Genomic DNA, 11437 nt, shown 5'->3' with positions numbered 1-11437 from the left:
ATAGATTAAATCTATTTAAATGACTTTTTTATTATTTAGGTTTACTACCTAAATTAAAAAATGCTAAAAATAAATTCCACTTAAAAATGATAAAATATTTTTTTTAAATGCTAAAATTAAATATTAAAACAATATTTTTATAAAATTTTAAAATAAATTAATTTTTATTATTTTTAAATTAAAATAAAAATAATTTAAAATATCAACTTCTAATTTTTTTTTTTCTAAAAATAAAATTAAATTGTGATGTAAATGATAATATATTCGTTCATATATTAAATCTATTTAAATGCTTTTTTTTTTCCCTTTAGATTTGCTACCTAAATTAAAAAAATTATTTAAAAATGTTAAAAATAAATTACATTTAAAAATGGATAAAATAACGTTTTAAAAATACAAAAATAAATATTGTAATAATATTTTTTTAAAAGTATAAAATAATTTTTTATTATTTTAAATTAAACTAAAAATAATTGAAAAAATATCATCTTCCACGTTTTTCTTTATTTAAGGTTTTTTTGATTAAATTTTATTTGTAATTTAAAATATAATAAAAAAGGGGAATTTAAACAACTATACAATCAAATAGATATTTTTGCAATTTTTATAACTAACCGCCTATATTATAAGGATTACGAAGTCGAAGGTTGCAATTTTATTAGATTTTGACCAAAATAACCTGATTATATTAAGTTTAAACGTAAATTAAGGGGTATTTATGAGATCCAAATTTTCGTCTTATGTGACAAATCATTTTCCTAGGAGTGAGGGTGAGGGATAAGAAAATATATGCCTTACTTAAAGGTAAATCGGATATGTATGAAAAATCCTTTTCCCTGATGTTTGTATTTGCCTTACTATCAAAAACCGGTTTTTGAAAGAAAATTATTTCCAAAACAAGACATTTTGATCTACGTTTGACACTAACATTTTCCATCTCAATCCATTACGATAAAGATGTCTTTATCAAAATTGATTCTCTGTAACGGGACTCGCTGGGTAAAACATTCATAAGTGGTCGACGACTTTTTGACAAAGACATCCCTATCGTAATTAACTCAATACCGACCAATCCTATTTTTGCACATGCTTAAAGCAATAATACTATTTGAGGGTTTGCTCTACAAGGAAGAGAAATTGAGATGAACTTTGAAACTACTTCGACTGAAACGTTTGGAAATAATCTATGAGTCATACTGGAGTCACATAGATGTATCTTGATGAAAAGTATATATGATTTTGTACATACTTCAACATCAGCAATGTGTGAAACGATGTCAATTTCCATATTTCAAAGCCTAAAATCTAAAACATTTAATGTCTTGTTTTGAGATCAATATCTCCTCCAAAACAGACATTGATCTCAAAACATTAAATATTTCATGTCGGCCTTGGTTGTGGTCAGAACGTTTGGTCAAAACATCCTTAAACAATAAGATACTTTGAACCATGATTACAAGAGTGGAAGATTATGGTAACCAATTACATTACAATAAACCAGTCAACATTTAACTTGATCATAACTCGGTCCAACACAACATTCAACCTAACTCTAGATATAACACAATTTTTACTTAGATTTGACAAACATTAGATTGGATTGGATCTTCTCAATCGATTGAATCGACTCAAGATCAACATTAGTTGATTAAATCCCAACAATAAACAAATTAAACCATTGGTTAGATTGAAACTCCAAATAACACTCCATTGGCAAATTCTCACTAGGTTTAGTAGGAAAAAAGAGAGCAGATATTAGCACCCCAACCCTCTGTAAGCTCAAGTTGGGTGTAAAGCAAAATTGATGGATGTAATTAAGTACAAGCTGTAGATAATAACAATACTTGCAAGTGGTTCTGACCAATCAGCACACGCAACTAGAAGTCCAACTAAGCATTTTTATGATAAAAGAAAGCAAAAATAGCACGCACACCTATAAATATCAAATTAAGCTTTCTAACGAAGACAATGCCACAATCTCATCCAAAAGATTTGCGACTCCACTATATTCAAAGTAAATTTTATTATTGAAAGTAAGTTCATATTGCTTTCGCAGTCTCCATCAATGTTTCTTCTTATCAGCTCTTTTAGGACCTTCAACTTGAATATTATAACCCATTCTAATAATATCATTGACAATGAATAAATGAACAGACATGATAAATACAATCCCAAGGAGGGTTAGTATCTATCAATGACCCATAGAGGGTACATTGGGGCCATGTAATCCGAACGTCCAAACAACTTATGCTAATCAAGATGCACAACATGGAAATATTGAGGATTATCTAACATTCTGGTCCTTGGGCCGATGCTTCTACAAATCCACCATAGGTGAAGCATCATTTCCTAAAAATCAGAGCAATAAAAGAAGAAAACAATTAAAAAGCACTGAAAGTCTTTCCATGGCTATAAGATGTTTCAGTGATAAGTAAGCTATGAGGAATTTGTGTTATTGGTAGTATACAACATACTTGAATCCAATTCAATTTCGAGGCAAAAACAAGTATTTCATATCCTTAACCATAGCACCTGGCATTACGGTTAACAAAGAAAGAAAGAATTTGGAAAACGAACAATGCATGCTGACCAACTAAAAATTTGTATTGGTTATCAGATCCACTGTGTCAACTATAAAATCCAAAGTGTTGTCAGAACCAATCTGCAAAATAGAGGACCAAAAGAAGCCGTTATTCGTGTTGCTTCCAACACATACATCATGTGTGTGTGTATATAGGGGCGGGATCACCATCCAACGTGTTTTGTAAACTGGGGTTAGAAGTTTAGGAATGGGCTGATTTGGTGAGCATGATCTCCATGGTGAGGTCATCCTCACCAAAAATCAACCCATTCCGAAACTTCTAACCCCAGTATACAAAACATGTTGGGTAAAACATTCGATGGCGATCCTGTCATATATATATATATATATATAGAGAGAGAGAGAGAGAGTACTGTGCGGTCAGTACAATCGGGTATTTAGACTTTCAGAGCTGTTTTGTGAACCGTGGTTTCCTTGTGGATTTGGTGGCAACCCTTCTCGACAAGATCGAGAACCTTCTCCAAGTTCATTGCCCATGAAATAATTACATGTTCAATAATCCTCTGTAGCCTTGTCACCAAAAGAGCCTGCAAGCATTTTCTTCTCATTTTCAAACTCATCCTGATATGTTTTCCTAAGAGCTGTCCACTGTATGACCTCCATTGTAACCAGCTGTTTCAATAGAAGCCTGAGAGGGCATGTAAGTGCATAGACAAGCATCAAAAGACATTAGATGAACAAAAAAGAGAAATTCAAAAACTAAAGCAGTTCACATGGGAAAAGAAAAGCAGAACACGAAAGACATACCGAAAAGTTGGAATTAAGAAGGCTTGACTGCATTGGATCATGTGGTGACAACACCATATGCCAGCAAATTTTCCTTAAGACCTACAAGTTCACCATTATTATGAAAGTTCCAAAACCTATAGGGGGAAAACATCAATTAAAGAGCTGGTGGCACTAATACCGTTATATACTTTGCCGGATCTTCTTTCACAGATAGGATCTCATATATTGCTTTTGTAGCATCGGCAAATTTCAAGGAAATCATTGTTGTGGGAGTGGTACCGTCACAAGAAACCGGAGAAGGAACACAAGTGACCGTCCATTTTTGTGGCACCAAATTTAAAAAAGAACACAAATATATGCATTGATTTTGATGGTATGAAGCTTCATTCAACCACCTTTAAGATAACTAAGTTTTGATGGTATGTTTAGACAACGGCCTGAAAACAAGCACTTTAATTCGTCCAAATCAATTATTGTTGGTGAGGAGCAAGCAATAATTCTCCATTATTTTACAAATCAAAAGGTAACTTAACAAGAAGGTTGCAGCATATGCCATCCCCCGCCAAAGAAAAAAGAACGCGCACAGAACTATCTGAGATTCATTGATCTTCTTGGTTATTGCTTTGTATCTAGACTTTTTCTGACACAAGCCAGTTTCGTTACTTTTAAAGTTGAGTTAGAATTAAGATTTTTTTTTTTATAAGCAAAACTTGTATTAAAGAAACCAATAAAAGGATACATTCCTTTACGATAATGGAACACTATACATCACTAACAAGGCTTTGTTTCCTAATTAGTAACTTTTGAGATTGGCAGGACCTCAACCTATCATTAAAAGGAATGGGAACTTCTTGAGGATGGTACTGGAAAACCAATGGAGTTGAAATGCCGTTGAAGGTTTTCTATCGTGTGTGACGAACAGATATACCTCCAGAGGATATAGCATTTTCTATTGTGTATTGATTGCATTTTGAGAATTCTGAGCACATGATACTGTCCTTGTACCCCTTGTCCACTGCAAGAGATGGTACGAAAGGATGGCTTTTATCTCTACAATGTTTATTACTAAAGTCTAGACTGCTCAGGCCAAAAGCTTCCCCTAGATAATCTCCACCTAAATTCCGAACCAAGGCCCCTATACCAGGGGAGCTATTTGGTAAAGGCATAATCGAGATTAAGTTTCTACCTGATTCCCAAGAGGATGGGTTCATCTAACCATGAAATGATTTGCATTGTTGATATGAAGGTCTAACCTCCATCTGGAGGCCACCATAAAATTATGTGCATTTGCAGAATCTGAGTTCCAATCCATTTATATGAAACCAAACCTCGTGTTTTCCCCAATAATACCCTGTTGTAAGTATTTTGTTATAAAATCCTACAACTGCACTCATGCCAGATGTTCCATACTATTTCTCAAAATCCATTTTATTGAAACAAGACCATGACTTGAACATGTAGCCGCCAAATCCTACAGCTCCTCACAAGTCACAAATGTCTCCAACCTGCGAACCCCAAGTCGACCCAATATCGACAGAAGAATCCAAATAAAGTAGCAACACTTAAAGAACAAGTGACTATTCGTCTCACCTGTCGTCTAACATAGAGCACATACTGATGGACTATTAGAGCCTTGCTTAAAAAGATTTTCAATGGTCGTGACTTCTTTGTTGATGGCCAAGCATGTACAAAAGGAGTGTTTGTTCACCTGATTATTACACCAAACCATTTAAACCCAGTTGACCTTTTCATTTCGTGTGCAGATTGCCAACCACATACTCGCTAACATGAATATTTCTGAGGTAGAAGCTGTCCAAATTACATGATCTTCATGAGTCATGTCTAGAACTGGTTGTTGGGGAGGTGAAATGGATAAAGTATGGTTCAAACCACTTGGCATCGATCCTTCTGTTTCATGAATTGTCTAAAAATCTCTATAACTCTCTACAATTTTAGAATCATCTGAAGCCGAAGACATCTAGAGATTTTACTATGTACACTATGGCACTCCTAGACTATTCCTGAGTAATCCACATTGTTGTAGCATTCTCTCAGCCTTTCTAGATTTTTCTAGTTTCTCTACTCATATTTGCATCCATGACTTGGATCTTAAGAAACTAGGGCCCTGCTTTGTTTGCTGCAAATCATTTGCAAATGCAAATGATTTTCTAAAACCAATTCTATTGGTGCTTGGTTACACAATGCAAATGATTTGCATTGAATTTTTTTTGCATGGATCACCTAAATTCTTAAGAAATTTCAGGAAATGATTTGGCAGCACAAAAAGTACCATAATCATTTACAATTATTAGACTGCAACCTATGCATATCAAAATTACTATAATACCCCTTATCAAGGAAATTAATCAAATTATAAAGTGCTTGGTACAACAATATGCACATAAATTTACAAAATACCTCTCTTTCACGATACATTAAATTGCATATTGAAATTACAAAAATAACCCTCATACAAGAAAGTTTTAAATTAGAAAAATAGCCCTCAACACTTACTGCAATCACATGCATATGAATTCACAAAAAAACATCTCATCATAACATTTATTTGCATATGAAAATTTCAAAAATACCCCTCATTAATTTATTACAAAATATCCCTCGTCATGGGTGTATTTATGTAAATTCATATGCATGTTACTGTAACAAATACTAAAGATATTTAATTAATATGATGGTTTCTGTGATGAAGAGTATTTTTATAATTTCAATAAGTAGGTTACCATACCTTTTGATAGGAATATTTTTGTAAATTCATGTGTGTTAATGTAGCAAGCATTGAGGGTATATTTGTAATTTGAATATTTCTTTGATGAGGTTGAATTAACTTAAAATTGTTTTCATGTTCTATTGTAACAAGAAATCATAACGAATTTTTTTATTGCAAATATCAACCAAACACAAAAAAGATTCGCAAGATATTTCCCAATGGTTACCAAGCAAAAGTAAATCTTTCATTGCAAACCATTTGCATTGCAAATGATTTGTAGTGTATCAAGCAGGGTCTAAGAGTCAAATCCCTGTTTCCCTTACTAGTGTTTGTGTCAAGTCCATTATATGGGCTTCTTAGCTTGTAGAGTTCTTGTTTCGTAATCTCTATTCCTCTCCTTAATTTTTCTAGTATTTTTTTCATTTTTATTGGTGGCTAGCGTCATTTTAGCATCATATTGTGTTTTAAGACTTTTTTTTTTGAAAAGTGTAACATAGTGATAAAGGAAAAAACAAAAACAAGAAGGCCGAGGAAGCCTCACAAAGAACAAGAAGGAAAATAAAGTATCAATGATTACAAAGATCATTCCATATAAAGACAACATCATCGAAGGAAAATCCTGCAAACTCTTTATACTGTTTTGACCAAAGGTACAAATAGTCCAAGATCTCCAAAAAACCTGCATGCGAGTTTCTAATCTTACTATTGAACACACTGTTGTTTCTCTCATTCCAGACCCCCCAAGCAATAGCCGAGGGAAGCATAGTCTACAAAAGTCTTTTTCTAGAATGGAAGTCATTACTAGCCCATTCAACTAATAGGGAAGAAAACTTACGAGGAAGGACCCAATACATGCGAAACCGACCAAGGAAATATGACCAAATAATAGAAAAGAATGAGCAGTGGATTAAAATATGACCAAGTTTTTTAAGACTTGGAACATAGATCGATCAAAAGCATGCCACACGGTCAAGAAACAATTGAGACCTTAATGACCACATAAATTGATTGGAATGTCAAATATAAGGAATCGGGCTTGGGCCCATTACTCAGAGCCAAACTCAAGGATTTGAAAATGGAACTCCTCGAGGACGTTTTTGGTTTACTTCTTTTATGGCCATCTCATCCCCTCGGATCATACTGCCATCCCTATGGCAGATCTATGGAAGGCTCTTATTTGGTCCAAGGTGAATTTTATCTGGACTCCTAGACAAAATTATTACAACTAACCACTTGATCACAAGGGGTTGGAGTATCAATTTCTGCGCTCCATGTGCAAGAGGAGCAGACAAAAAGAGGTTGATTATCTTCTTATTCATTGCCTATATTGGAAAATTTTCAGACCGTGTTATTCTAAGAATTGATCAAGAAAAAGAGGGGTTTATAAAAAGCAGATTAGTAATTTCTGTGGGGCTGGTTTCTTTTGTTGTTTTTTTCCTTTTTTCTCGTGTTGGATATCTCTTCCTCCCTCTTTTGTACAGTCTTTCTTCTTTAATAAATTTTGTTTACCTATCAAAACAGTGAAGGTATACCAGCAGGGGTCTCTTCAACAACATTGTCCCCTTCCTTAGGCTTTTTCTTTTCTTTTGAAACATCGGCATCAAAACCCGTGGACTAATCTTCCTCGAGAGGATCTGAGCACGCACATAGTCTTGGTGACCTAAACATAACCAAACCTGGAATTTTTGAATTTCAACAAGTTAGTTGGCATCTAAATCAGTATCAACACTTATACCCAAATAAAATACCCTTTAATTAATCGAGTCTTCTCAGGATCAAATTCTAAATACTTGTTCAAGGATGAATGCTATCTTTTCCGTTTTTGCCGTTGCTCCAAATGTTTCCACCTATAATGGACCATCAACATCAGGAAGAGTTATTAGAGGATATGAACTGCCAACACCGTGCAATAATTGCTTGTTTATATAAAAAAATGAGAAGACTTACACCAGCATAGATCACCAAATGACACTCTGATCAGCAGCCTCAGCAATAAGACCCTGTTCTTCCTTAATCTTTGTGAGTTTCCTAATCAACCTTGCCCTCTCTATTTCAACGTATGTATAAAAAGTAATATGAATTATCAATCAAAATCCCCCAAAATAGACCAACCAATTCTTCAATAAAGGATTAACTAGAGCAGGACAACTATGAATTTATCAAACCCAAAGTTCACCTTTCCAGCAGATACATTGTTAAGTGTTTTGATTAGCTCTGCACAAGTTTCAACATCAGGTGTCTCATCAATATATTGCATCGCTTGCTGCACCATCGCAGTTACTGCCTGCGTGAAATTGATTTAACCAACGATAAAAATTGAAGTATAATCACACCATTCCATGCAAAATAACACAATGATTAAGAAAATTTACTTCATTAATATAATTATCTAAACTCAAACAGACAGAAAATAAAAAAATTAAATTCAAGATATTTTCATAATTATTGAAGTATTGGAATAGAGGGCAGTCCTTAAGAAAAATCTTATTTAAGTATGGGCAACATGAGAACTTTGATAAATTGAAGACAATATCTTGAGAATATGTATTTCCAATAGAAGCATGAAGATGGATCAACTCATGAAAGTTGAAGAATATCAATATTTTTTGGTATAGGTGCGTTTGAATTGCAGGCAATGTAGAGAAGATGCCAGACTCAGATGAGTGACAAGAGTTCTTTCAGTGTGCCTTAACACCTAGTCAGCTTGGCTAAATTGATTTTATTTTATTTATCAAAAAATATTGAAATATAAGGAAAAATGAAGAATAAAAATAAGCATTGAAGGTCCAATTCTTGATTATGGAAACCCAATAAGGAACGAAAAAACCCCCTCAAATATGGAAATCTTGGTTGAATCCACCGTTGACAGTCCCAAATGCATTGGCCAACTCTTTTGGAGGATTTTACAATCTATCATGTAGAACATCTAACGTGAAATGGAAGACAAATGGGGAGGTCAGGGAAATATGGAGAAACAACTCTCACAGAAACCTTAGTGCCTAAGAAAACCCAAGGTAAAACATAAAACCAACTTTATGCAGTAGGACTCGCACTTGCTTTGCCTAGTGGCAGAGGCAATGTTCTCATGCTGACCTAACAGGTACAACAATGAGATATAGCTAGGCATACCCCTAGGGGGGTGGCTCAATGATAAAACTAGCAACGGGAGTTAGCTCTCTCTGGTGATGTGTTTGAAATTGGGCGGCCTCTTAACTTAGTCTACTGCACATTGGGAAATTTCGTGGAGTTGGGAGTGCAATCATAGGGAACTAGTACCATCCCAAAAGGTGTGCGGATACCCTAATCAAAATGGTGATTCAAAACCTAAATACTTCTAATGGAATGGACTATTTATTCCTTAACCAAGAAGATTTTGTTAGATCAAAGTACCCCCGTCCCATAGAGATATGGAGCCCTAGGTACTTTTGGTGTATCGTTTAGGTTTGTATCATTTGGTACCAAAGCCAACACCATGTCTCAGGTTCAAGTTTGATCCTTGTGAGGAGCAACTTGGAGAAATGCTACCAGGGGGGCCGAAGAAGAAGGGTACCAGAGTGAAAGCCACTGCCAAGTGAACACCGGGGTGGTGTTAGTGGACGGCCGACCTGGGGAAAGTGCTAGCCCAATTCCAAAAAAAGGGTACCAAAGTGAAAGCCACCACCAAGTGAGCACTGGGGGCATTAATCGAAGGGCGACCAGGGGACAGGGCTACTTGGAGGGCCTAATTCCAAAAGAAGAGTAACAGAGTAAAAGCCACAATAGAATGGGCGCCACGTACATCTGCAGAGTGTGGTGGTATGTTATGACCACAACGATATGGAATTAACTTTCCACACCATAACACCAATGTATTTTTCACATATTGGTGAGATTCGTAATATTTATCGAGAACGCATTTCTACATCATTATCACAATTCACAACTTCTTTGAGAAGATCTAAAGAACACAAAATAACAACTATATGGAATCAAATTCAATCTTCTATTGTAAAATAATCACAACTACCACACAAAAAAATGAAGAATTTCTATGTTTTGGTTCCACAAACTCTTAGTTGCAGAAAACAACTACTCTGAGTCGAATTGAACCAAAAATTGAAAAATATGGGTTATATGCAAACCTGTTTAAGTTGGCCTCTTCTCTTTGACAAGAGAAAAGTTTGATCATTGAGGGTTTTCCATGCTCGAGCTTGAAAGAACAGTTGAATAATGTCGATAACAGCTTTCTTTGTACCAGCAACATCACCTGCAAGTCTCATCTGTTTCTCCACATTCAACAAAGATTCTATTTGGGAGTCTAGATTACTTCCTCCTTCCTGCAAATATCGCTACATCGAAGACAACACGGAGGTAAAAAAACGAGCAAGAATTGAGAGAAAAATCTGAGATCTGCGTAAATGGAACAGCTAGAGAAGAACTCACCATGGTTGAAGCAATTGAAATTGGATGATTTTAGGGTTTTCAAACTAGTGAAACAGAAATCCTTAATTGAGAAATTGTTCTTGAACAAGAACCGACTAGTAGAAGAGGGTAGAAGAGGAAAGAGTTGGGGGGGGGGGACCCAAATTTCTTAAATTATTTATCACAACTTAATTAAAAATTAGAACACACCATTCAAACGTTACAAAAGTTGGGTTAAGTCATCATTTGAATACTACAAAGGAATATAGCACACTTATAAACAACTTCAACCATTATTTACAATTAGGATTAGACTTATACAAACTCTTAAAACTAACAGACAGAAATCTACAGTGAGATTCTATTGGCACCCTAACTTTAGAAGGGAAAGTCAACAAATTTAAATTGCCCTCCAAATCTACATTGGAAAGCAAAGGCTACACGGATTTTTATTAAAGAGAAAAGCGTTAGGTTAGTAGGAAGGCTCCAAGGTTCTTTTTCTTTTTCTTGTCCATTTGAGCCATTATGTGTTCTACAGTTAACTTCTTCTTCCAGCGTTTGAGGGGAGTAGCCCGCTTCTTCAAAAACTGCTGGCACGCACATAAATTATGAAAACATTTGTTATTTCGAAGCATATAAGTTTTTCTTGTAGTTTCTTGTAATATTTTTTCTACCGTTCATAAATCCCACAATGGAAAAAAAATTATATATATTCAATCCCCTTTAGAGTCATGGTTTACATAAAAAATACAATATAAAAAATGAAAATAAAGCTTTTGACTATGATCAAGCACTTGAAAAAGGACATTCATTGAACTCTAAAATTTAAAGAACTAATGTTGCTATCTAAATGACAGGGTGCACTCTAAAAAATTATAATTAATATATAAATATTGATGTATTATGATACATATGTATATAGTATCTATATAATAAAACACAATTAAGTTGGTACAATTGTGAGACCTAAATCTTTG

The 11437-nt window shown here is 34.5% G+C and overlaps 1 protein-coding gene across 6 annotated transcripts; it reads right to left on the bottom strand.

Annotated features, from left to right (window-relative positions):
* Positions 1-2406: 2406 nt before the first annotated feature.
* Positions 2407-10760, bottom strand: LOC147404100 (26S proteasome non-ATPase regulatory subunit 12 homolog A-like). Of its 6 annotated transcripts, none has more exons than XR_015177699.1 (9): positions 10482-10760; positions 10181-10387; positions 8236-8343; positions 8007-8106; positions 7850-7906; positions 3510-7735; positions 3350-3430; positions 2956-3214; positions 2407-2662 (listed from the first exon to the last, which is right to left on the bottom strand). XR_015177699.1 is itself a non-coding variant. In XM_086439944.1 (9 exons), the coding sequence occupies exons 1-4, from the start codon at positions 10482-10484 to the stop codon at positions 8092-8094; spliced, it is 333 nt and encodes a 110-aa protein (XP_086296070.1). In that variant the 5' UTR covers positions 10485-10637; the 3' UTR covers positions 2407-2662; positions 2956-3230; positions 3350-3430; positions 3510-7735; positions 7850-7906; positions 8007-8091. The 6 variants fall into 6 exon arrangements, 4 of the variants coding, with proteins under 4 accessions (XP_086296070.1, XP_086296071.1, XP_086296073.1 ...); XR_015177698.1 differs by having other exon boundaries at positions 2970-3230; positions 10482-10759; XM_086439944.1 differs by having other exon boundaries at positions 2956-3230; positions 10482-10637.
* Positions 10761-11437: the final 677 nt, after the last annotated feature.

The sequence above is a fragment of the Akebia trifoliata genome, chromosome 4 (genome assembly GCF_017979445.1).
Source record: "Akebia trifoliata isolate Shusen 1 chromosome 4, ASM1797944v1, whole genome shotgun sequence".
In the NCBI taxonomy this organism is placed as follows: domain Eukaryota; kingdom Viridiplantae; phylum Streptophyta; class Magnoliopsida; order Ranunculales; family Lardizabalaceae; genus Akebia; species Akebia trifoliata.
This window is presented reverse-complemented; position numbering and strand designations above follow the sequence as displayed.

Coding starts and splice junctions, on each gene's coding strand:
- LOC147404100 (XM_086439944.1), bottom strand. Junction 8,344..10,180: donor GAAGAGGCCAACTTAAACAG/GTTTGCATATAA, acceptor AATTTCACGCAG/GCAGTAACTGCGATGGTGCA.